Source organism: Mirounga leonina, unplaced genomic scaffold (genome assembly GCF_011800145.1).
Source record: "Mirounga leonina isolate KUSES-001 unplaced genomic scaffold, KU_Mleo_1.0 Mir_101097, whole genome shotgun sequence".
Taxonomy (NCBI): domain Eukaryota; kingdom Metazoa; phylum Chordata; class Mammalia; order Carnivora; family Phocidae; genus Mirounga; species Mirounga leonina.
Genome location: NW_023270062.1, coordinates 734,109 through 760,496, shown reverse-complemented (window position 1 = coordinate 760,496; position 26,388 = coordinate 734,109). Strand labels below are relative to the sequence as shown.

Here is a 26,388-nt window from a genome sequence, read left to right as displayed (position 1 = left end):
AAAAGGGGGAGGGTATATGTGAGAGGAGCCACCAGGAGAGAAATGAGCAGAAGAACAAAGGCTGGTGAGGGGAAAGCCAGGGGCAGGTAGCCAAGGAGACAAGAGAGGAAAGTGAAGGCTGAGGAGAGGAGAGTGAAGGCTGACACTCACCCTCACAAAGCTGGCAGGAAACCATCCCTCCTCATCGTCGATCTGGCCCCACCACCAATCCTTGTTGGAAGCATCCAAGACTTTGATGACGTCGCCAGCCTTAAATGCCAACTCCCGGTTGGCCATGGTGACGTGATCCCATACTGCCTCAGCACTAACGATGGAATCTCCAGTGATCAGCTTAGGAGACAAAATGAGAATGTGTTCAGTCCACACAGCTGGCTACCTTACTTGTCCCTTACCCCACCCACAGAACTCTATTAGTTATGGAAAAACTGACATACTAGTGGTGAAGGGTTGGGGAGAGGGAGATGGCACTAGGAGCACAAGCTCCACTGGACCACAAGACAAACAATACTTGTCAACTCTCCATTAGATAGTGGGTGGAATGGCCCAGAATGTGAATATGGACTACACAGGCCTCATGCTTTTATTCCTACTCATGAGCTTTTTCCCCAGAGAAGAAAGAAATTTCCAGTGCATCTTCCTTTGGTGCTTCAAGGCAGCCCTGGGTCTGGAATGGGTGAAGAGGTTGAAATCAAAGACTAAAATGAAGCTCAAACATATTTGCTCTAAATTTTCTGTGTTCCTCCCCTTTACTTACTCCTCCTTGGAACTGACCAATTGAGAGTTTGTGGTATATTATTTAACACCACTGTACCCCACCCCCATGGGTTATAGACCATGGCATTCCTCACAGACAATGGACTCCAGTCCTGCAGCCTCCTGTTCTCACCCACACATGATGCTATCCAGAGAGGTCATGGGTATGAAAGAATATGGCTTTCTGTGATGGCTTGCTTCCATGAAACTCAGCCTTGGCACAGATCCACTCAGTGATTTGTTACCGCCACCCTGTGAGATACATAAGGAGTCTAGGTTGAATCCTCCATTTGATAGATGGCATAACTGAGCCACAGTGAAGTTAAGGGGTGAGCTCAGGATCATCCAGCAAGGCAGGGGCTGTGCAAAGACCTTAACCCTGGTCATTAAACTCTGTGGCAAGTAGGACTACGCTACACACAACAACAGGATGATATCTATCCCAGTGCCACATCACACACACACACACACACACACACACACACACACACACACTCACAACACTTGTCTAAGCACAGTGATGGAGATGAGGGTGGAGGAAGAGTCTGCCTCTCTTTCTGGTTGCCATCCTGACCCCTGTGTTGTTTGTTCTCTTTTTTCCCCAACTGGTTCCAGCCTATATGGGCCATCAATCTTCCTGGCATTCGGAGAAACAGATCCCAGAACAAAGAACATATGGCCTGTCAAGGCAAAAGATTCAAGAACACTTTCTCTAGCATTAAATTTCTGAACATGTTCTCTAGAAGTCAATTTTTCTATCAGTCTGCTTTGAGGAGGGACTGATTCCCCAAGGTAACTGTAGCTCCACAAGACCAAAGACAAAACAGTTCAAAGATAACAGAGACAGGGCGCCTGGGTGGCTCAGTTGGTTAAGCAACTGCCTTCGGCTCAGGTCATGATCCTGGAGTCCCGGGATCGAGTCCCGCGTCGGGCTCCCTGCTCAGCGGGGAGTCTGCTTCTCCCTCTGACCCTCCCCCCTCTCATGCTCTCTCTATCTCATTCTCTCTCTCAAATAAATAAATAAAAAATCTTTAAAAAAAATGATAATAGAGACAGAATATGGAACATGCATCCTCTCACATAGGACTGCCTTTCAATATACCAACTGGAGAATAACATTACGGTCATGAAATTAACACATAACACATTACATACATATGAAAACACACCCACATACTGATCTTTTGATTTAGTTAAGTAATTCTGTTGGTCAGGTAAGGCATACTGGGAGCTCCTCAGCATGGATGCAAATGAGATTTCCAATAGGGCCTTTTATAACACCACCTTTCAAGTACCTCATGCTTTACTATTTATAAAGTATTTTCATATCTACTGCACCACTTGATCCTTACTGAATGACTAGGTCTCACTATTACCCATATTTTAAAGATAAGGAATCTGAGGCTCAGATAGGTGACCTATCCTTTGTTCAGTCATACAAGTAATAAATTATGGAGCCTGGCATTCTGAGAGCATATGCTCTAATACCCATCATACCATACTAACAATGTCTATTCATTAGCTACACTGAACTCATAGAACTCCATCCATAATATCAGAAACCAGATGAATCCTATTCGTAAAGAACTACAAAGAAAGAGGTATGGACAGCCACCTTTAGTCACCAGTGGCCCTGCCTATGAAAAGTTGTTTTATGTTGAGCCTGCTTTCTTCCAATTGCACTAAAAGTCAATTTCTTCTTGTTCTAGCCTCAGTGGAGAATTGCTGGTCACTGGCCTTAACAGAATAAATCTTCATAAAGAAATTCTCCCTCTCCTGCCAAGTATGGGTTCCAACTGGTGTTGTTAGAGCTCAATAAGCACATACAGCCCCAACTCAAAGCACCATGAAGGCTTGTGGCTTAAAGCTGTATCTTGGCTTTTTACCAAAGGTCAAGCATATCTTGGTATCAATTACTAGTCCTCTGCTCAGGATGCTATCTGTGATACTGTCTGAGGTACCCTAGGCCCAGGTCTGGCTGATTCCACTGCCTGTGCTCTTTCTACAGTGCAGTCATCTTTTTAGCAACTTCATGTTTGGCTTTTCCCAGCAGCAGTTGGCTCACTCTTGTCCCCATTTAGTCCAGTGGACCTGCCTGGGCCCTCAGATCATAGAGCCCAGCTATACCCTAGACAAGGCCAATCTAGGATCCAGTGGCCATAAACCAACTGGTAAGCCTGTTGTCAGGGCCTACTTGGAATCAGAAACAGTCAGAACTAAACAGCATTTCAAAGATCATCACCCTTAAGCCTTCATTTTATAGATCAGGTATGATATAGCAGGAGTAACTTGCCTACAGTCATCAGATGGCCAGCCTCCTAGACCACTTTTTTCCCAAAGTAATACCATAGATAGAGAAGGTAGAAAAGAACACCTGGATTTAAGACCTTCCTTTGTTACTTGCTAAAGTTGTAATGATGATGATGTTATTAGCTAATATTAACTAATAACGTCAGGCACTATTCCAAGCACTTTACACACATTAATTCATTAAAGCCTCACAACAGCCCTTTGAAGAAATAGTATTATTATTCCTATCTTATAGATGAGGATATTGAAGCACAGAGAGGTTAAATAATTTCCCCAAATTTACACAGACAATAAGTATTAAAGACATAATTCAAATGCAGCTACACTATGGCTCTAGAGTATCTGCTCTTATAAACTATGGTGCCACTGGGTCAGTTTCTTTACCTGTTAAACATGAATAATTCTGCATATCCACTTGCTTCATGAATTATAACATACTGAACCAAGAGTTGATGGATATGTGTGCAGACATGAGAGAAGAGTTATTCCAGAAGAGGCTGGTAGCTGTATGGGGCTCCTGTGCTCTCCAGTCACAAATATAAGCAGGAATAAGGGTATGCTACTCGCCCATCCTCTGAGTTGTTTTAAAAGTGAATTAAAACTGGAGGGTATTAGGTTCAGTGAAATAAGTCAGTCAGAGAAAAACAATTATCATATGGCTTCACTCATATGTGGAATATAAGAAATAATGCAGAGGATTAGAGGGGAAGGGACGGAAAACTGAATGGGAAGAAATCAGAGAGGGAGACAAACCATGAGAGACTTTGACTCCGGGAAACAAGCTGAGAGTTGTAGAAAGGGAGGTGAGTGGGGAGGATGGGGTAACTGGGTGATGGGCATTAAGGAGGGCACGTGATGTGATGAGCACTGGGTGTTACACACAACTGATGGATTATTGAACACTGCATCTGAAACTAACAAGGTACTATATGTTGGCTAATTAAATTTAAATTAAATAAATAAATAAAAGTGAATTAAATTTGGGCTTGAAATTGGTTTCAAATCTCCCTTTTGTGTATAGAATTGACTTAACTTGCTACAATTTTTGATAAATATGCACTTTGCTCATCTATTTTCCATCCAACCCTCATTCAGTGAGCCATGACTGTATACAGGGATCTTCTTACTATGATTCAGGCACAGTCCTTACTTGAAGAGCAAAGGCACTTCAGGTACTAACAGTGAATGTCCTTCAAGCAGTATGAAAATATGGTTAAGGGCAAGCAAACCTAGCTTCAATTCTGGACTTTCCTAACTTAGAAAGTAGCAGTGACAATGGAAGGTGAGGAATAGAAGAGCCAGAGAAACAAACCAAAATGGAACTTTCAGCATGTAATTAGGATACCAAGAAGTGCAATATCACAAAAGCCAAGGACAGCAGTTTCAAGCTATACAAACTTGGGCCTCAGTTTCTTCATACATAAAATGGGGATAATAATACCTGCCTCACAGGCAGGGTTATAGATAGGGTAAACTGAGCACTAGATATACAGTGCCTACTACAATGCTTGGTATATGTTGGTTTAGTATAAGACTTCAGAGGAAGGGAGTAATATATGTGGCTACTGGGCTCTAGAATAACTTTGTGGGACACTGAAAGATAGGCCTTAAAGAATGGGTAGGATTGTAACAGATACAGGAGGGAGAAGGAAAAGCATTTGAGGCAGAGGAATGAGGAATGAGATTAAATAAAATCTCAGAGGTAAAGACTATGGAGAATTTGGTAGCAAACAGGTAGTAGAGTTTGGAAAAGGGTGGGAAGAGGGGTTTGGGGGAGCTGGGGAAGGACAGATGGAAAAGTAGCCTGGAGTCCTGTTTGAAGGCTCTTAAATCTAATTTGAGGAAAAGGAGGAAGTCAAAGTTGATTTGGGGGGTGGAGGTGGTATTTCAAGCCAAAGTGTGATGATTAAAGCATGAGGGTAAGTTACATGAAGAAATCCTTGTTTGCTGGGTCATAGGGTAGCTCTATTTTTAATTTTTTGAGGAACCTCCACACTGTTTTCCAAAGTGGTATATCAACTTGCATTCCCACCAACAGTGTAAGAGGGTTCCCCTTTCTCCACAACCTCTCCAACATTCGTTGTTTCTTTCCCTGTCTGCAATAGCCAAGCAATAGCCAAACTGTGGAAAGAGCCGAGATGCCCTTCAACAGATGAATGGATAAAGAAGATGTGGTCCATATATACAATGGAATATTACTCAGCCATCAGAAAGGATGAATACCCAACTTTTACATCAACATGGATGGGACTGGAGGAGACTATGCTAAGTGAAATAAGTCAAGCAGAGAAAGTCAATTATCATATGGTTTCACTTATTTGTGGAACATAAGGAATAGCATGGAGGACATTAGGAGAAGGAAGGGAAAAATGAAGGGGTGGAAATTGGAGGGAGAGATGAACCATGAGAGACTATGGACTCTGAGAAACAAACAGGGTTTTAGAGGGGAGGGAGTGAGGGGATGGGTTAGCCCCGTGATGGGTATTAAGGAGGGCACATACTGCATGGAGCACTGGGTGTTATATGAAAACAATGGATCGTAGATCACCACATCAAAAACTAATGATGTATTATATGGTGACTAACATAACATAATAAAATAAAATAAAATAATAAAAAACAAAACTTTAAAAAAAGAAATACTTGTTTGGGAGGAGAAAAAAGAGATGACAAATTTTCTCTTCAATGTGTTGAATATAGGGGGCCAGCATATGCAGGTAGATTTGAAGTTTGAGAGATGTCAGGTAGATTTGAAGCATATGCAGGTAGATTTGAAGTTTGAGAGATGTCAGGAGAGATAGTTGTATAGGTTTTGGAGTCAATGGCCCAGAAATTGTAGAAACCAAAGAAGTTTGCCCTGTAAGAAAGTGCTAAGAAAGAAGACCAGAAACCTAGGGAAATAGCAATAACGGGAGGTCAGGAAGAGAAGAGGAGCCAGAGAAACAAACCAAAATGAAGCTTTCACTACATAATTAGGATACCAAGGAGTGTAATCTCACCAATGTGAAGGACAAGAATTTTAAGTAGCAGGAGCTGATCATATTATCAAATAGTACAGAGCTACAAAAGGAAAAAAAGCCAAGAAAAGGCCATTTGAGAGTGGTTATATTAGGGGTTAAATTCTTTATATCTTAAACTGTTTTATACTCCTCCCCCCAGCAAAAGTCTTAATTTCCCAATTGTCCCCACCCCTTTATCCTGCAAGCCCAACATAAAGCCAGGAGATGGTGCTGAGTTACTCCAGCAAGGTGCCCAAATAGCTCCTGGCCTTGGGAAAGTGCTGATGTGACTTCTAACAAAATAATTCCTAATCCCCAGAACACTTCAGGTATAGCACCAAATATACGTTGGCTCTTGCTCACTTGCCAGTGAGTGGGACACACAGTTTTATGCACCCCTACACCAAAGACACTTTTGGATATGAATAAGAGGATGAGGAGAGGGAAGTCATTATATCTTTCTTAAAAGAGGAATGAGATCCTATTTATTTTTGTCTAGATTTCCCAGGATAATCTTAATTTCAAATATTCTATCCCACTGATACTATAAGTAGATACATCTGTTCTCAGACCTATGTTCCCTGATTTTTACCCTGAAAATGTGACCACCATACTCTGGAGGCTTGACCTCTAAGAATTTGACTTCTAAGCCTGGTCTCTGGTCAACAATGTGGCATGTGTCTACAGCTAACTTGGAGTAGCCTGTGGGCCCTTTCAGGTGGAAGGAAAGAAGGCAGGGAAGAAGTGACAAAGTAAAATGGGGAGGAAGAAAAACTTGTATTTGTTAAAAACATATCTCAGGCACTGGGCAAGGGGCTTTGTGATCTCAGCCTCTATAACTCTCCAAGGTAAGCATTAATATTCTTATTATAACCTGTGACATTAACCAAGTAGCCCACAGTCACCCAGTTAGTAGGTGGTAGAGCAGATTTGAATCTTTAGTAGCCCTTACTCTATAACTTTGCTTTTGCCAATCTCCCACCAGAAGGCAAAGAGAGAAGGCTCCCAGATGGTTTCTCTTTCCAGGGATACCAGCCCATCCTGTGAATGACCTTGAGTAGTAGTTCTCAACCTCCTGGACGGCTTGTTAAAACACAGATTACTAGACCCCCAAGTCTGAGTCTCTGATTCAGTTGGTCTTTATTTTTTTTAAGATTTTATTTATTTATTTGAGATAGAGAGAGGGACAGCAGAACAAGAGAGAGAGAGCATGAGCTGAGGAGGGGGGTTGAGGGGCACAGGGAAAGAGAGAAGCAGGCTCCCCACTGAGCAGGGAGCCTGCCTCAGGGCTCAATCCCAGGACCCTGGGATCATGACCTTAGCCAAGGCAGATGCTTAACTGACTGAGCCACCCAGGTGCCCCTAATTCAGTTGGTCTTAAGTAGGACTTGAAAGCTTGCATTTCAAACAAGTTTCCAGGTGATGCCTATGCTGCTGGTTCAGAGACACACTTGGGGAACCACTGCTCTGGAGGACCTTCATAGTCTAGGCTTCACCCTTGCCTCTCCTGATGCCTCATTCTTCCCAGGGATTGCCATGCCACCCTGTAGGTTGGGCTCCCTGCCTATCCTAAAGGTCTTCCTCAGTGGTTGGTATATCTGAGAAAGGATATTTTGAGTCATGTACGGAGTATTCCCAATGCCAGGCTTTGCCAACATAGAAAAAAAAAAAAACTGGCATCCCAGTTATTCAGAACCCTAACACTTGTCTTCCTTTTTTTTTTTTTTTTTTTTTTTTTTTTGCTCTTGGCCCTCTAGTTGAACAGTACCACCCCCAAAATAGTTATTTAATTAGCCTGGGTGACTGCCAGAAATATTAGAGTTTTAATGGCAAGATGCAGAAGGGGAAAATGTTAAAAAATAAAAATGTGCTGTGCAGAATAGCAAATGTGTCAATTTCCATGAAGGTAGCTGAGCTGCACCTGCCTTCTGAGAAGCTTCACAGGAGGATAAGAAGGGACTTGAGGCATTTTTACCTCTACAAGGTTTTTGTCAGTTGGTGCTTATCCCCATCCTCTCAGAAGATCCCATCCCTCAAAAGCTAGGCATGGACAAGAGCAAAATCTTTTCCTTTGTTCCTTTTAAGTACATCGAAAATAGACTGGGATTTTATTCTCTCCCCTGAATTGTCTTTTTAATGCAGCCCTGTAAATAGATTCTGGCTATATTGCCCAGTGTTCAAGGACAATAATCTTCCCCACTTCTGGAAAGGTGTGACCCAGGCTGTTCCAACAACAGCTAGGAAGCACCACAGTGTACAGTAAAGACTGGCTATTGGAAGAAGCTCTGCCAGTAACTCATTGAATGATCTTGGGCAAGTCATTTACCTGTCTCAGTTTCTTTATCAGTCAAGTTACAGACTTGAACCAGACAGACACCCTCTTAAGTTGCTTCCAGCTCTAGCTTTCTACTGAGCCTAACATTTCAGCTTCTCAAAGAACAGAAATGTCATTATTACAGCATATTTCTTCTCACCCTCCTTTGTGCTTGATAGGATGCTTTTACTGCTCTCTACTCAGGAAAATGAGAACTTGGAGCTGACTAGTCCCTTCCTGAATGTAACTCATTCAGGCATTGCTGGTGACATAGGCTAGTCAGACTGTCTGAGAAAACTGAGGAATGGGTTTTCCACTTTAGCCCTTGACTACCCCATTCAAAAGTCAGAGAAATCATCTTTCTCATGACATCAGCTCTCTCACCTCCAGTCCCATATTTCCAACTTCCTCTTCCACATTTCACTGGATGGCCTATTACCACCTCCAATAAAACATATGTAAAACTCATCATATGCCCCTGTTCCCCCCCTTCCTAATTTTTCCCATTTCTGATTCCTCTTCTTGGCCTGTCATTTTTTACTTCCACATGTCTCTCTCTCAGATATGACCCTTTATATTCATTTTCAATGTCCCATCCTATGTCTGGCTCTTACCACCTCAAGTTGCCTCCCAATTGGCCTTGCTGCTGCCCACGGTCTCTTTCCCCCTTAAAGGTACTCCTTAATGATGCATTTCTCAAATCTTCCTTGCTGGTACAATTATCCACACTCAAGAAGCCTCAACAACTCTCTCCTGTCAATCTTTCAATGTCCCACTTATGGATCCAACCCTTATCTTTACCCTGACAGGGACCTTCCACTCTGGCCAAACTGATCCTCCTGCAGGCAGATGTACTCCTACCTCCGTGCCTCTGCTTCAGCCAAAGCCTTAGCCATGCTTAAGTACAGGAACACTGGAGCTATGCTGCTTCTTGCCAGCTGCATGATCTTGACCTGCCTGTTCGTTAATCCCTCACCTGATGACTCCAGTTTGTATCCTTTCTCTCTTTGCCTCTTTCACTAATTTCTACATAGGATAAGAAAATAAGGCAATATGGATTTATTCAAGTTGTCAACCAGAGTGTTAATCTCCAAACAACCAGAGTGTACAATTGTGAACAGTAGATCTAAACAATCTGCTTAATTCATAATGAAAAGCCCTGTTTTTAGCCTCTACAACCTGAGCCTTAAAATCAGGCAAGTTCTGAGGCAGATCACAACAACAGAATTAGCATCTCTGTCAGGTTGCAGAACATACTATGAGGCTAAGAAAATTATTTACATAATATGTACCAGGTGGTCTATAGGACAGTATGTTGTTGATAGAATTTATGGCCAGGTAGCTTGTGGGGTAGGCTGCTGGTTTTTGCTGAAGATGTGCACAGGTGCTTGAAGGTCATCAGGGAAAGGAGAAAAGATGGCAGGTAAGAAAAACACCACCATGAATATTTTTTAAATCCCAAGAATTGATTTTTCTTTTCCCTATGACTTAATAGTTCACACCTGGCTGATTTCAGCTTTAACCTGGGTGTTGCTATCACCCATAACTAAATAATTTCATTTCTGAGCAGAATAATTAATGAATTCAAGTGATGATGGCTCTAAATGTACTGAAAGGAAGTATGCAAATATCTTTTCTTTTTTTTTTTTTTGCAAATATCATCTTTTCATGACATGCTCATTTTTTCCTACTTTATTCATGTGATTTGTGAGTCATTGGGCACCGGCTTCCTTCAATGTCCCATTGTACCATCCATTTTTCACTTTAAGAAAATAAAAGATCTGAGGTGCCTGGGTGGCTCAGTTAGTTAAGTGTCTGCCTTCGACTCTGGTCATGATCCCAGGGGTCCTGGGATCTAGTCCTACGTCAGGCTCCCCACTCAGCGGGTAGTCTGCTTCTCCCTCTCTCTCTGACCCCTCCCCTGGCTCATGCTCTCACTCTCTCCTCCCTCTCTCTGGAATAAATACATTAAAAAAAGAAAAGAAAAGGAAAGATCTATGGTTAGTTTCAGCAACACCCGACAGACACAAAACCCAGCTGGAATGGCTTGATTTGGGAAGGTGAGCCTAGATGAGAGTCAGGTTCAGCAAGAGCAAGATGGATCACCTGAACCAAAGGCCAATAGGTACTTTGGTCACAAGCCAACTCATACTTGTTAGGACCTAAAAGTTTAGGAATCCCAGATAAGCTTCCTAAGAAAAGGACATTTTCTCATTCATTATAGACAAAGGACAACACCTTTCTGTACTTCTTCCAAAGAAGGTACATGTGATCTTAGCTGTAACAGGACCAAACATATATGAAAGAAGTGGAGTTACTTGCTTGGTCTGGACCTTAGCAATGGACTCTTCTGATATGAAACTTCAGGCACTAGCTCAACCTAACAGGCTGCAGAGTTAATGAAGTGAGACCCAGCTACTTCTCCAAAGTTCATGATGTTAAGAGTTTGGTCTTTTTGAAGAAATGAGTCCTTTAGAGAAAATGCAGCCAAATAGGTCAAGGATTGGACAGATCACAGAGAACACATGTTTCTGGACCACCAACCAACCATGATCCTGTTGGCTAGAGAAGTATCCCACCAAGAGCACCTCCCAATCTGATAAACATAAGCTTGAATGTCCAAAACATTGGAAATAGTACTTACTGTCAAGTTATTCTGGGATCTTTTGGCATCACCCAGGTGACTCGAACCCATTAGACTAGTCTTTCAATGTGTGGTCCACAGACCTGCTGCTCAGAATCACCACAGAATTTTTAAAAAGCAGCCCAAGTGATCCTGAATCATACATCATATTAAAACAAGTGTCTTAAGCTTACTAGAGCCAAAGTTTGAAATACAAGAATTTCCTCTTACTGCACTGGATCATTTGGAAGAAACCAGAATCTCTGAAACTGTCTCCTGGCTTCTCCTTGTATTAGATTCCAGGCAGGCCAAGGAGTTACAGTAGCTTGTCCAGGAGGATCTTTCCAGTCTGCCTTGAGAGGCTATCTGCACCTGCTCTCTTGAACCCCTACTCCCTCCCACCCCTGCCCTGATCTTCAGCCCTGAGGCCCCCAATGGCCCTAATGGAAAAATCCTTGCAGTATGTTTCTATGCTATAGTCTAGAAACAATTTCCAAGAGCTGCGCTCAATCTATTCAAGTCAGACTCTAATATTCTAAGAGACAAATTATTAGTAAAACAAATAAACAAAGAAAAAATGAGTCAGCAATTCTCTCTCGATGAATTGAGTCAGAAGCATACCTCCCAAACTGGAGGTTACCCTGACCCCGCCTGTCTCTTGAGTCAGCTTGGGCTCCATCTCCAAAATGTTCCTGCCCTGGGCATTGTGATCTTCTTGGACTTGCTGTGGGTAATAAGTTCCAGCCACCCATTGGGGTCTCTTTGTTGCCTTCAAACCTTGAGAGATGGCCAGGCCAGGCCTAGGGAAGAGGCAGGGAGCTCAAAAAGCTCCCAATCCCTGAGATGACCTAGACCTATCTAGGACTCTGCAGCTGGGTTCTTGAATTGCTTTATGTGGTTCTACTGGGACCAGCTCTGGGATCCTTAACTTTTCCTGGATTGTGACTTGAAGGCCAGCCTTGGAGTTTCCTGAGAAGCAGTGGGGGTGGGGCTCCTCTAGGTTTACAGAAGGGGAGGGGGAGGGGGCTAGAACTACATGATGAATCTGTCCTCCCTGCCTCCCACATGCATAGTTCTATACTCATCAACACCACAGCCAGAGGGTGGGTGGGCAAGGCAGAGAGAAGAAAGGAAAGTCATTTTTTTTATCCATTTGACAGATGTCGTGTTAGAAGTATTGTAGGGGAAGGAGGGCTGTAGGTGGGGGGGGGGAGCAGAGGAAGAGATAGGTTAGAACTAATGGTTCTAATGTGGTCTTTAAATGTAGCCATCTGCTCTAAGGTGGTGAGAACAGGAACAACATTTATAGGAGCATTTTGACCTGCTCCTATATCTGGAGAACAGAAAGGAAAAATAAATATATTTCAATCAATTTAAACCACCTTGAAGTCTATTGAGTATGCCCACCCAGGACACAGATTTGCAAAGACTCATCCTTTCCAAAGAGAATGTAATATTCTCCTGGGGAGTCCTTACAACCCAAAAAGGAAATCTTCATTTAAACAGCACATCAGAATGTAGAAGATGGTTTCCAGTGGCTTATTGATTTTCCTCTGCCTGTTGGCTCACAGTGAGAGAAAATACATTGGCCAAGGCACTAAGCAGTGCCTTTGGTCCCTGTCAGCAGTGATTCCTGTTCAGGGATGGGCCATGTTTCTATCAAAGTCTAGCACAATCCTGGGTTCCCAGCAGACATGGTAAATAGTGGATGGGTGGATGGCAGGGATGTTTGGTGAGCAGCCACTGGACCAGGCCCCAGGGAACAAACTGGCTGAGTTGACTTGCCTTCTGGCAGAGAGATGTAACATCTAAACTTAAGCTGTCAAAGAGGACACAAGTGAAGCACAATCAGACCCACCCTCAAGGCCTAGGAGGGATGGCATTGGGTCTTTGAATGAAAAGTAGTTGTGCTTGTAACAACAGAACTTCAAGTAGGTCATACATGCTTATGTAAGACAGCTTCTGCCTGTTTAAGCTAGGTGAAAGAGATGAGGGCAGAGAAGGGAAGGCCCAGGGCAACTGAGGAACAAAGCATCCAGTACAGTGCTAGAACTTGAACCTATTCTTCTTGACTCTGTCTCAGGTTCAAAAACCTGACAGTGGAGTATTATTATTATTATTATTATTATTATTATTATTATTATTAAGATTTTATTTATTTTTATTTTTTATGTTCAGTTAGCCAACATATAATACATCATTAGTTTCTGATGTAGTGTTCTTATACTCAGAAAAGCTCAGGATTGGAGATTCTCAAGAACAAGCACACCTAGTTCAGTCCAACTTTTTACAGATAAGAAAACTGAGGTTCCAGTGAGGAGAAGATACCCAACGAATAAATCTAGTCAACAGCAGAGCCAAGATTAGAAACCAAGCCACAGTATTTTAGAAAGATGGTTATCAATTGTCTCGGGTTAAAAATTATCAATTGGTTAAAAAAATGAATGCCTACCCCAGTATCTAAATACTACTAATGTGGAGCGCCTGGGTGGCTCAGTCATTAAGCTTCTGCCTTCGGCTCAGGTCATGATCCCAGGGTCCTGGGATCGAGCCCCATATCAGGCTCCCTGCTCAGCGGGGAGCCTGCTTCTCCCTCTCCCACTCCCCCTGCTTGTGTTCCCTCTCTCTCTGTGTCTCTCTCTGTCAAAATAAATAAATAAAATCTTTAAATAAATAAATAGATAAATAAATACTACTAATGTACTATGTGTTTTATAAAAATTTGTACAAAAATAGAGATTAAGTAATGATGAGATTAGCAATTTAATAGATAGAGAACTTCTAATGTTTTCCCCTTAGCTTCACTGTGCAGATCACTGTTTTAGACATTTTCTGGTGCTCTTTCCTCCCTCTGCTCTACAGATCTTATCCCTTCCACTACAACCATTACTGCCTCTCCTACCCCTCAGGGTCCCAAAAAAGTCTGACCCTGGAAATTAAGGGATAAGAACACCTCACTATGAAGGCTAAGTACAGACACTTCCAGAATCTCTCTCACCACCAAATGTCTTTGCTAAGGAATCTCAATTTTAAATTCACACTAAAATACAAATGCTAGTGAAAAAACAATGGTATGAGAAGAATGGACTCCAGGCCTGGCTTGGTTACTGATCTGTGGTATGAACTTGGGCAAATCTAGATCCTCTCTGAGCTAGTTGGACTAGGTTATCTCAAGTGGAAAGCTGGGGTCACCTTTGAAAGATACTGCTGCCTTGCTTCTAAAAGCAGGTTTCACCAAATAATGCAATATATGTTAAGAAAAAGAAGAAGAAGAAGAAGAAGAAGGTGGCAGGAGGGGAAGAATGAAGTGGGGGAAATCGGAGGGGTAGACGAACCATGAGAGATGATGGACTCTGAAAAACAAACTGAGGGTTCTAGAGGGGAGGGGAGTGGGAGCATGGGTTAGCCTGGTGGTGGGTATTGAGGAGGACACATTCTGCATGGAGCACTGGGTGTTATGCACAAACAATGAATCATGGAACACTACATCTTAAACTAATGATGTAATGTATGGGGATTAACATAAGAATAAAAAAAATAAATAAATAAAAGCAGGTTTCACAGCACTACAAGAAAAGATAAGAACCATATGATCCTCTCAATAGATGCAGGAAAAGCATTTGACAAAATACAGAACCATTCTTGATAAAAACCCTCAAAGTAGGTATAGACAGAACATACCTCAACATCATAAAGGCCATATATGAAAAACCCACAGCTCATATCATCCCCAGCAGAGAAAAACTGAGAGCTTTTCCTCTACTATCAGGAGCAAAACAAGGATGTCCATTCTCAACATTACTACTTAACATGGTACTGGAAGTTAGGACAACAAAAAGAAATAACAGGCATCCAAACTGGCAAGGAAGAAGTCAAACTTTTCGCAGACATGACACTCTCTATATAGAAAACCCAAAGACTCCACCAAAAAATTGCTAGAACTAATACATGAATTCAGCAAAGATGCTGGATATAAAATCAACATACAGAAATCTGTTGCATTTCTATACACCAATAATGAAGCAGTGGGAAGAGAAATCAAGCTATCAATCCCATTTGCAACTGCACCAAAAACAATAAGGTACCTAGGAATAAACCTAACCAAAGAGATAAAAAACCTGTACTCTGAAAACTATAAAACACTGGTGAAAGAAATTGAAGAGGACACAAAGAAATGGAAAGACATTCCATGCTCATGGACTGGAAGAAAAACATTGTTAAAATGTCTATACTACCCAAAGCAATGTACACATTTAATGCAATCCCTATCAAAATACTACCAGCATTTTTCATGGAGCTAGAACAAACAATCCTAAAATTTGTATGGAAGCACAAAAGACCCCAAATAGCCAAAGCAATACTGAAAAAGAAAAGCAAAGCTGGAGGCAACACGAGTCTGGCCTTCAAGCTGTATTACAAAGCTATAATCATCAAGACAGTACCGTACGGCACAAAAACAGACACAGATCAATCAAACAGAATAGAAAACAGAAATGGACCCACACGTGTATGGTCAACTAATCTTCAACACAGCAGGAAAGAGTATCCAATGGAAAAAAGAGTCTCTTCAACAAATGGTGTTGGTAAAAATTGGACAGCAACATACAGAAGAATGAAACTGGACTACTTTCTTACACCATACACAAAAATAAATTCAAAATGGATGAAAGACCTAAATGTGAGACAGGAAACCATCAAAATCCTATGGGAGAACACAGGGAGCAACCTCTTTGACCTCACCTGTAGCAACTTGTTACTAGACCCATCACCATAGGCAAGGGAAACAAAAGCAAAAATGAACTACTGGGATTCACCAAAATAAAAATCTTCTGCACAGTGAAGGGAACAATCAACAAAACTAAAAGGCAGCCTATGGAATGGGAGAAGATATTTGCAAATTACATATCTGATAAAGGGTTAGTATCCAAAATATATAAAGAACTTAAACTCAACACCCAAAAAACAAATAATACAGTTAAGAAATGGGCAGAAGACATGAATAGACATTTTTTCAAAGAAGATATCCAGAGGGCTAACAAACACATGAAAAGATGCTCAACATCACTCATCATCAGTGAAATACAAATCAAAACTACGAGACACCATCTGTAAGAATGGCAAAATTAACCACCCAGGAAAAAACAGATATTGGGGAGGATGCAGAGAAAGGGGAAACCACTTACACTGTTGGTGGGATTGCAAACTGGTGCAGACACTCTGGAGAACAGTATGAAGGTTCCTCAAAAAATTAAAAGTAGAAGAGTTCCGGGAGCAAGATGGCAGAGGAGTAGGAGACCTGGATTTCATCTCCTCTCAGGAATTCAGCTGGATAGGGATCAAACCATTCTGAACACCTACGAACCCAACAGGAGATCGAAGAAAGGAATAGCAACAACTCTCTGAACAGAAAAGCAACCACTTTCTGGAAGGGACCCAACAAGCGGCAGATCCGGGGAGACTCACCTTCCTCCCCTGGGAGGAGCCACGCGGGAGTGCACCGCAGGGATCTGCTGGGTTTGGAGACTCCACCCGGAGTCAGGTGCCAGAGATAGAAATGCGCGGTCACAGGCCAGGTCTTTTCTGATTTGTTTAGAGTATATTTTCTAGGGACGTTGTTACTCTGCTAGCATTTTGTTCTCTCATTAATCTATTCTCCTCTGCACAAAATGACAAGACGGAAAAAATCACCTCAACAAAAAGAACAAGAGGTAGTACCGACTGCCAGGGACCTACTCAATATGGACATTAGTACGATGTCGGATCTAGAGTTCAGAATCATCACTTTAAAGATACTAGCTGGGCTTGAAAAAAATATGGAAGTTATTAGAGAAACCCTTTCTGGAGAAGTAAAAGAACTAAAATCCAAACAAGTAGAAATCAAAAAGGCTATTAATGAGGTGCAATCAAAAATGGGGGCACTAACTGCTAGAATAAATGAGGCAGAAGAGAGAATCAGTAATATAGAAGATGAAATGATGGAAAATAAAGAAGCTGAGAAAAAGAGAGATAAACAACTACTGGATCACGAGGGCAGAATTCGAGAGATAAGCGATACCATAAGACGAAACAACATTAGAATAATTGGGATCCCAGAAGAAGAAGAAAGAGAGAGAGGGCCAGAAGGTATAATGGAGCAAATTATAGCAGAGAACTTCCCTAATTTGGGGAAGGAAACAGGCATGAAAATCCAGGAAGCACAGAGAACCCCTCTCAAAATCAATAAAAATAGGTCAACACCCTGACATCTAATAGTAAAACTTACGAGTCTCATAGACAAAGAGAAAATCCTGAAAGCAGCTCGGGGAGAAGAGATATGTAACCTACAAGGGTAGAAACATTAGATTGGCAACAGACCTACCCACAGAGACCTGGCAGGCCAGAAAGGACTGGCAGGATATATTCAGAGCACTAAATGAGAAAAATATGCAGCCAAGAATACTCTATCCAGCTAGGCTGTCATTGAAAATTGAAGGAGAGATAAAAAGCTTCCAGGACAAACAAAAACTAAAGGAATTTGCAAACACGAAACCAGCCCTACAGGAAATCTTGAAAGGGGTCCTCTAAGCAAAGACAGAGCCTAAAAGCAACATAGACCAGAAAGGAACACAGACAATATACAGTAACAGTCACCTTACAGGCAATACAATGGCACTAAATTCCTATCTTTCAATAGTTACCCTGAATGTAAATGGGCTAAATGCCCCAATCAAAAGACACAGGCTATCAGACTGGATTAAAAAACAAGACCCATCGATATGCTGTCTGCAAGAGACTCATTTTAGAACTAAAGACACCCCCAGATTGAAAGTGAGGGGGTGGAAAACCATTTACCATGCTAATGGACACCAAAAGAAAGCTGGGGTGGCAATCCTTATATCAGACGAATTAGATTTTCAACCAAAGACTGTAATAAGAGATGAGGAAGGACATTATATCCTACGTAAAGGATCTATCCAACAAGAAGATCTAACAATTGTAAATATCTATGCCCCTAACATGGGAGCAGCCAATTATATAAAGCAATTAATAACAAAAGCAAAGAAACACATCGACAACAATACAATAATAGTGGGGGACTTTAACACCCCCCTCACTGAAATGGACAGATCGTCTAAGCAAAAGATCAACAAGGAAATAAAGACTTTAAATGACACACTGGACCAAATGGACTTCACAGACATATTCAGAACATTCCACCCCAAAGCAACGGAATACACATTCTTCTCTAGTGCCCATGGAACATTCTCCAGAATAGATCATATCCTAGGTCATAAATCAGGTCTCAACTGGTACCAAAAGATTGGGATCATTCCCTGCCTATTTTCAGACCACAATGCTTTGAAACTACAACTCAATCACAAGAGGAAAGTCAGAAAGAACTCAAATACATGGAGGCTAAAGAGCTTCCTACTGAAGAATGAATGGGTCAACCAGGAAATTAAATAGGAATTAAAAAAATACATGGAAACCAATGAAAATGAAAACACAACTATTCAAAATCTTTGGATGCAGCAAAGGCAGTCCTAAGAGGAAAGTATATAGCAATACAAGCCTTTCTCAAGAAACAAGAAAGGTCTCAAGTACACAACCTAACCCTACACCTAAAGGAGCTGGAGAAAGAACAGCAAATAAAGCCTAAACCCAGCAGGAGAAGAGAAATAATAAAGATCAGAGCAGAAATCAATGAAATAGAAAGTAAAAGAACAGTAGAACAGATCAACGAAACTAGGAGCTGGTTCTTTGAAAGAATTAACAAGATTGATGAACCCCTGGCCAGACTTATCAAAAAGAGAAGAGAAATGACCCAAATCAACAAAATCATGAATGAAAGAGGAGAGATCACCACCAACACCAAAGAAATACAAACAATTATAAGAACATATTATGAGCAACTCTATGCCAGCAAATTAGATAACTTGGAAGAAATGGAGGCATTCCTAGAGATGTATCAACTACCAAAACTGAACCAGGATGAAATAGAACACCTGAACAGACCTATAACCACTAAGGAAATTGAAGTAGCAGTCAAAAATCTCCCAAAAAACAAAAGCCCAGGGCCAGATGGCTTCCCAGGGGAATTCTACCAAACATTTCAAGAAGAATTAATACCTATTCTTCTGAAACTGTTCCAAAAAATAGAAATGGAAGGAAAACTTCCAAACTCATTTTATGAGGCCAGCATTACCTTGATCCCAAAACCAGACAAAGACCCCATCAAAAAGGAGAATTACAGACCAATATCCCTGATGAACATGGATGCAAAAATTCTCACCAAAATACTAGCCAATAGGATCCAACAGTGCATTAAAAGGATTATTCACCATGACCAAGTGGGATTTATCCCTGGGCTGCAAGGTTGGTTCAACATCCGCAAATCAATCAATGTGATACAATACATTAACAAAAGAAAGAACAAGAATCATATGATCCTCTCAATAGATGCAGAAAAAGCTTTTGACAAAGTACAGCATCCTTTCTTGATCAAAACTCTTAGAGTATAGGCATAGAGGGTACATACCTCAATATCATAAAAGCCATCTATGAAAAACCCACAGCGAATATCGTTCTCAATGGGCAAAAAGTGAGAGCTTTCCCCCTAAGGTCAGGAACGCAGCTGGGATGTCCACTATCACCACTGCTATTCAACATAGTATTGGAAGTCCTAGCCACAGCAATCAGACAACAAAAAGAAATCAAAGGCATCCAAATTGGCAAAGAAGAAGTCAAACTCTCACTCTTTGCAGATGATATGATACTTTATGTGGAAAACCCAAAAGACTCCACCCCAAAACTGCTGGAACTCATACAGGAATTCAGTAAAGTGGCAGGATATAAAATCAATGCACAGAAGTCAGTGGCATTCCTATACACCAACAACAAGACAGAAGAAAGAGAAATTAAGGAGTCAATCCCATTTACAACTGCACCCAAAACCATAAGATACCTAGGAATAAATCTAACCAAAGAGACAAAGGATCTGTACTCAGAAAACTATAAAATACTCATGAAAGAAACTGAGGAAGACACAAAGAAATGGAAAAACGTTCCATGCTCATGGATTGTAAGAACAAATATTGTGAAGATGTCAATGCTACCTAGAGCAATCTACACATTCAATGCAATCCCCATCAAAATACCATCCACTTTTTTCAAAGAAATGGTACAATTAATCCTAAAATTTGTACGGAACCAGAAAAGACCCCGCATAGCCAGAGGAATGTTGAAAAAGAAAAGCAAAGCCGGCGGCATCACAATTCCAGACTTCCACCTCTATTACAAAGCTGTCATCATCAAGACAGCATGGTACTGGCACAAAAACAGACACATAAATCAATGGAACAGAATAGAGAGCCCAGAAATGGACCCTCAACTCTATGGTCAACTCATCTTTGACAAAGCAGGAAAGAATGTCCAATGGAACAAAGACAGTCTCTTCAACAAATGGTGTTGGAAAAATTGGATAGCCACATGCAGAAGAATGAAACTGGACCATTTCCTTACACCACACACAAAAATAGACTCAAAATGGTTGCAAGACTTAAATGTGAGACAGGAGTCCATCCAAATCCTAACGGAGAACACAGGCAGCAACCTCTTTGACCTCAGCTGAAGTAACTTCTTCCTAGACACATCGCCAAAGGCAAGGGAAGCAAGGGCCAAAATGAACTATTAGGACTTCATCAAGATGAAAAGCTTTTGCAAAGCAAAGGAAACAGTCAACAAAACCAAAAGACAACTGACAGAATGGGAGAAGATATTTGCAAATGACATATCAGATAAAGGGCTAGTATCCAAAATCTATAAAGAACTCATCAAACTCAACACCCAAAGAACAAAGAATCCAGTCAAGAAATGGGCAGAAGACATGAACAGACATTTTTCCAAAGAAGACATCCAAATGGCCAACAGACACGTGAAAAAGTGCTCAATAGCGCTCGGCATCAGGGAAATCCAAATCAAAACCTCAATGAGATACCACCTCACACCAGTCAGAATGGCTAAAATGAACAAGTCAGGAAATGACAGATGTTGGCGGGGATGCGGAGAAAGGGGAACCCTCCTACACTGTTGGTGGGAATGCAAGCTGGTGCAGCCACTCTGGAAAACTGTATGGAGGTTCCTCAAAAAGTTGAAAATAGAGCTACCATATGATCCAGCAATTGCACTACTGGGTATTTACCCCAAAGATACAAAAGTAGGGATCCAAAAGGGTACGTGCACCGTGATGTTTATAGCAGCAATGTCCACAATAGCCAAACTGTGGAAAGAGCCAAGATGTCCATCGACAGATGAATGGATAAAGAAGATGTGGTATATATATATACAATGGAATATTATGCAGCCATCAAAAGGAATGAGATCTTGCCATTTGCAACGATGTGGATGGAACTGGAGGGTATTATGTTGAGTGAAATAAGTCAAACAGAGAAAGACATGTATCATATGATCTCACTGATATGAGGAATTCTGAATCTCAGGAAACAAACTGAGGGTTGCTGGAGTGGGGGGTGGGGTGGGAGGGATGGGGTGACTGGGTGATAGACACTGGGGAGGGTATGTGCTCTGGTAAGCGCTGTGAATTGTGCAAGACTGTTGAATCTCAGATCTGTACCTCTGAAATAAATAATGCAATCTATGTTAAGAAAAAAAAAAAGAAGAAGAAGAAGGTAGCGGGAGGGGAAGAATGAAGTGGGGGAAATCGGAGGGGTAGACGAACCATGAGAGACGATGGACTCTGAAAAACAAACAGGGTTCTAGAGGGGAGGGGGCTGGGAGGATGTGTTAGCCTGGTGATGGGTATTGAGGAGGGCACATTCTGCATGGAGCACTGGGTGTTATGCACAAACAATGAATCATGGAACACTTCATCTAAAACTAATGATGTGATGTATGGGGATTAACATAGGAATAAAAAAATTAAAAAAAATTAAAAAAATAAAAAATAAAATAAAAGTAGAACTACACTATGACCCAGCCAATTGCACTAGTAGGTATTTGCCCAAAGGATACAAACATACACATTCAAAGGGGTACATGCAATGTGATGTTTATAGCAGCAAAGTCCACAATAGCCAAAATATGGAGAAAGCCCAAATGTCCATCTTCTGATGAATGGATAAAGAAGATGTGATGCATACACACACACACACACAGAGTGGAATATTACTCAGCCATCAAAAGAAATGAAGTCTTGCCATTTGCAATGACATGGATAGAGCTAGAGTGTATTATGCTAAGTGAAATAAGTCAGAGAAAGACAAATACCATATGATTTCACTCATTTGTAGAATTTAAGAAACAAAACAGATGAACATATGGGAAGAGGAAAAAAAGGGGGGGGGGAAGCAAACCATAGGAGACTCTTAACGATAAAGAACAAACTGATGGTTGATGGAGGGATGTGGGGGGATGGGCTAAATGGACTATGTGTAATTAAGGAGGGATGTGGGGGGATGGGCTAAATGGACTATGTGTAATTAAGGAGGGTACTTGTTATAATGAGCACTGGGTATTATATGTAAGTGATGAATCACTAAATTCTACTCCTGAAACCAATATTACACTATATTTTAACTAACTAGAATTTAAGTGAAAAATTTGAAAATAAAATAAAAGCAGGTTTTGACAAGAGACAGAGGGGAGGTAAAGGGAATAGAGGGGAGGCAAAGAAAATATGGAAACAAGGAATTCAGAAGAGGTACGCAATGAGATAAAAAATGTCAAAAGACAAAACTTGACTCTTGAATTTTTGCCATGAACTACCTCCACCCAGAATAGAGTTCCAGTTCAGGGATGGCCTTTGGGTTCTACTGCCAGAAGAAAGGGCAATGCCTTCTCCACCCAGTTCAGGCCATTGGGTTCAAGTTATCCAAAGTAGCTTCTAGGAAGTGTTAAGCAGCACCATTTCCATGTGTTTAGCACATTACAGTTTCTAAGTTGCTTTCACATCATTTCACATTCATGAGCTCACTGGATCCTCCTAGCAACTCTAGAAGATAAGCAGAGTAGGAATGAGACCTTACATTTTTAAGATGAGAAAACATCTCAAAGGAAGCCAAAGGAAGTCACTCAGCTATCCCTGGAGCAGAGGCCAGAAAAGAACCTAGATCTCCTGACTCACAGTACAATGTTTTTCTTCTAATTATAAAAAATGGCTGAGTGCTTACTATGTGTCAGAGGTAAATCTAAGTTTTTACATATACTAACTTATTTGATCCCCATTTTAAAAATGAAGAAACCAAGGTTTGAAGAGATGAAGTGATTGCTGAAGGTCACATAGAACCAGAACCAAAACACATAGTTTTACTCTTGAACCAGTGCTCTTAACCTCTGCTCTCTACAGCACATCCTCATGCCCCACAGGATCAAAGAACATCCAAGGTATAGCAAGGCATAGAACAATGAATATATTACCATAAAAAAGAGAAAAATGAATATATCCATATATGCTTATATATCCAATAGATTATTTCTGTGGAAGGACTCACTGGTGGCCTCTGCAGAGGAAGTCAAGTGACTGGAGGGGAGGGGCAGGAGGGAGACTTTTTACTGTGCACCCACTTATATCTTTTGGATTTTGACCATGTGAATGTATTTCCTATTCAAGAATAAAATAATAAAAATGAGATGTCTAGGGTCAAGAGAGCTGTGGAAACTTTGTGGCTGCTTCTTGGCAGGACTTTGGCAGCTCACCCTTCCCTATCCACCTCTTTGGGCTCTCAAACTTGAAGAACAGAAGGTGTCTCTCTTGTTTTCCCTCTAGTTTCCCCACCCCAGAAACTGTCTAATCCCCCAGAAAGGACAGTACCATAGTCATCCTATAGGTTTTAGCAGCACAAGTGAAAAACAACACTTTCAATTAGGTTCCTACAGCCAATCAGGGGGCCAGAGGAAAATAACGTATTAGCGGCAGGACAGATGAAGAAAGACACAAAAGGCCATCTTCCCCAATGTCTAGCATCCAAGGCATGAGCTCCACAGATTATTTCATCTCCTTCCTCTCACCAATCAGTCTCAATGTATCTGTCCTGGGCTCAGAAAGGCAAAAATAAACAAGCTAGAAAGGCTCCAGGAAATCTAGCCCAGCTCAAGAGTCTGTGGTGTACAAGTGTAGATGTACAAAGCACACTAAGTGACAAAAAGTCAGCCCAGCTGAGATTTAATGTCCACATCAAGGCCAGGTGAGAATCAGCCAAGACAGTCTCAAGGGACTTTCCCAGCTTTGGTTCTCGGATTTCCACTATTTTATCCCTCAAGAGTTGGCAAAATACTCCACAGATCAAGGCCCTCAAACATTTTCTCAGATACCTTTTGACCTAAACCCTTATGCAGATCAGCCACACAAAGCTTCTGTACCCTGGAAGCTGTGAGGAGGTGCGGGTAGCCAAGGTGGATCAAGTGCCTTCAGGGACCCTTCTGAAGTAGCTTAAATGGGCAGCACAATTCCCTCTCACAACAGCTTAGCATCTTCTCCAATGCTTCACTGCTTCCAACACGCAGAAGAGTAGGGCATGAGCAGCTATAGAAGGGATGAAAGGTCACTCAGTGTGCCTCTTGTGGGCAAGCAGGGTACTGCTGGGGAAGGCTGGGCCCCAGATAGCACCCCCCCACCCAACTTCCTTGCTATGTATCAGAGACAAACCTAAGTTTTTAACATATATTAACTTAAGCTGCCACTGGCAGCTTCCTTTAGCACTGGAATTCTGGCTGGTAGTTTGGGGCTATAGAAAATACTAAATAGATATGAAAGTATGGTTTCAAATCCTGAATCCACCACTGCCTAATCCTACATCATCAGGCTGGTCCCTCCCTTTTCTGGGTCTCAGCATCCCCATCTGTAAAATGGAGCCAGTACTGGCTTAAAAGAAGGACAGGGGTAAGGAGTGAGAAATAAAGCAAAGACAAGCTCCTGAATTACCTCTAAACTACCTGTAAAAATGGGGCACCTGGGTGGCTCAGTCGTTGAGTGTCTGCCATCAGCTCAGGTCATGATCCCAGGGTCCTGGGATTGAGCCCCGCAATGGGCTCCCTGCTCGGCGGGAGGCCTGCTTCTCCCTCTCCCACTCCCCCTGCTTGTGTTCCCTCTCTCACTGTCTCTCCCTCTGTCAAATAAATAAATAAAATCTTTAAAAAATAATAAAAATAAAAATAAACTACCTGTAAAAATGACCTGGGTAGATTATTAACAATCCAAACAGCAGCAAAACATGTTCAACATTTTACAAGGCACTTTTCTCATCCTTTGCCATGATGAATTATTGCACCCAACAATCCTGAGATTTACAGTTAAGCCCATTTTACAGACCAGAAAACTGAGGCTTAGAACTTTGCCCACGATGTATGCGGTGAAGAGAAATCTGAACTTGAGCTACATAGTGTAGTTCCTGACCCACCCCCTTCAACAAAGCAGGTGGAATGACCCTGAGCACAAAATGGAATAAGGCACTCTCTCAGGGTCAGAACTGCCATTCCAAGTTGCTTCCTCTGGCAGGTGGCAGGTATAGATTGTCTGACCTTGCTTTTCCTAGTTTAGGAAGAAGTCCTTGATCCTGATGTCCTCTGCTTTTCCTCACTGCCTAGGGTTTCTGAAGAGCCAAAACTATAAGATCACCTAAATATTGCAAACCTGTTTTCTGGGAAAGGATTGATCTAGCATTGAAAAACATCTGTAAGGGTGAGGGTGACCCCAGCATGACTTTGCTCAACCAGACACCATGAGGTTTCCTTCCCTTGACCCCCTTTTCTTTTTATGGCTACTGTGATAGAGGTCAGGCCTGGTTGTTGGTGGGCGAGACTAGCTTAGGGATGGGGGTACAGCTTTGTGGGTGAAGAGTAAGAACATCTGCAAAGCATTTTCTCAACTCTTTGTCTATCTGAGTCTTGCCAGCATCTGAGGGATATACTGGCTATTTTGCCTATAGACCAAATAAGACCTAGACAGAGGAGGGAAACCTAAGGCACATCCTAAGTTGCAGAGTAGTAACTGGAATTCATGTTTCTCAATCTCTAGTCTCCAAAGTTGAGAAATGAGCGTAAGGCTGTCACAGTCAACAGTATTCTGCTCAGGCTCTGAGGCTGCTGCTCTGAGGTCTACCAGGGCAAACCTGGCACACTCTAGCCACCTGTTCACTGCTTCATACCCTTCAATCCAGACCCAGTCTAGGGTTCTCTCCTTCCAGCTCCAGCCTTTGGTTACTAAAGGTGAGAAAGGCCTCCCCAGGACATCCCAACCTGGTTTCCAGCTTGAGAAACTCTAAAAATAGCAGGTCCTCATTAGTGGGGCCAGATGGCTCAAGTGGTTATGCCTAGGGGCAGGGCTGTGGTCATTAAGAATGTGGCTATTCAAGAGGCCTGAGGTGATCTCTGAAAATGGTTCACTATTCATTTGG

The 26,388-nt window shown here is 41.8% G+C and overlaps 1 protein-coding gene across 2 annotated transcripts in view; it reads right to left on the bottom strand.

The window, feature by feature from the left end:
• ARHGEF9 (Cdc42 guanine nucleotide exchange factor 9) overlaps window positions 1-26,388 on the bottom strand; it is a 241,721-nt gene that overhangs the window by 153,249 nt on the left and 62,084 nt on the right. For both annotated transcript variants that reach the window (XM_035004955.1, XM_035005034.1), the window contains exon 2: window positions 151-330. In XM_035004955.1, the coding sequence (XP_034860846.1) occupies window positions 151-330 (180 nt within the window). The remainder of the gene's footprint in view (window positions 1-150; window positions 331-26,388) is intronic.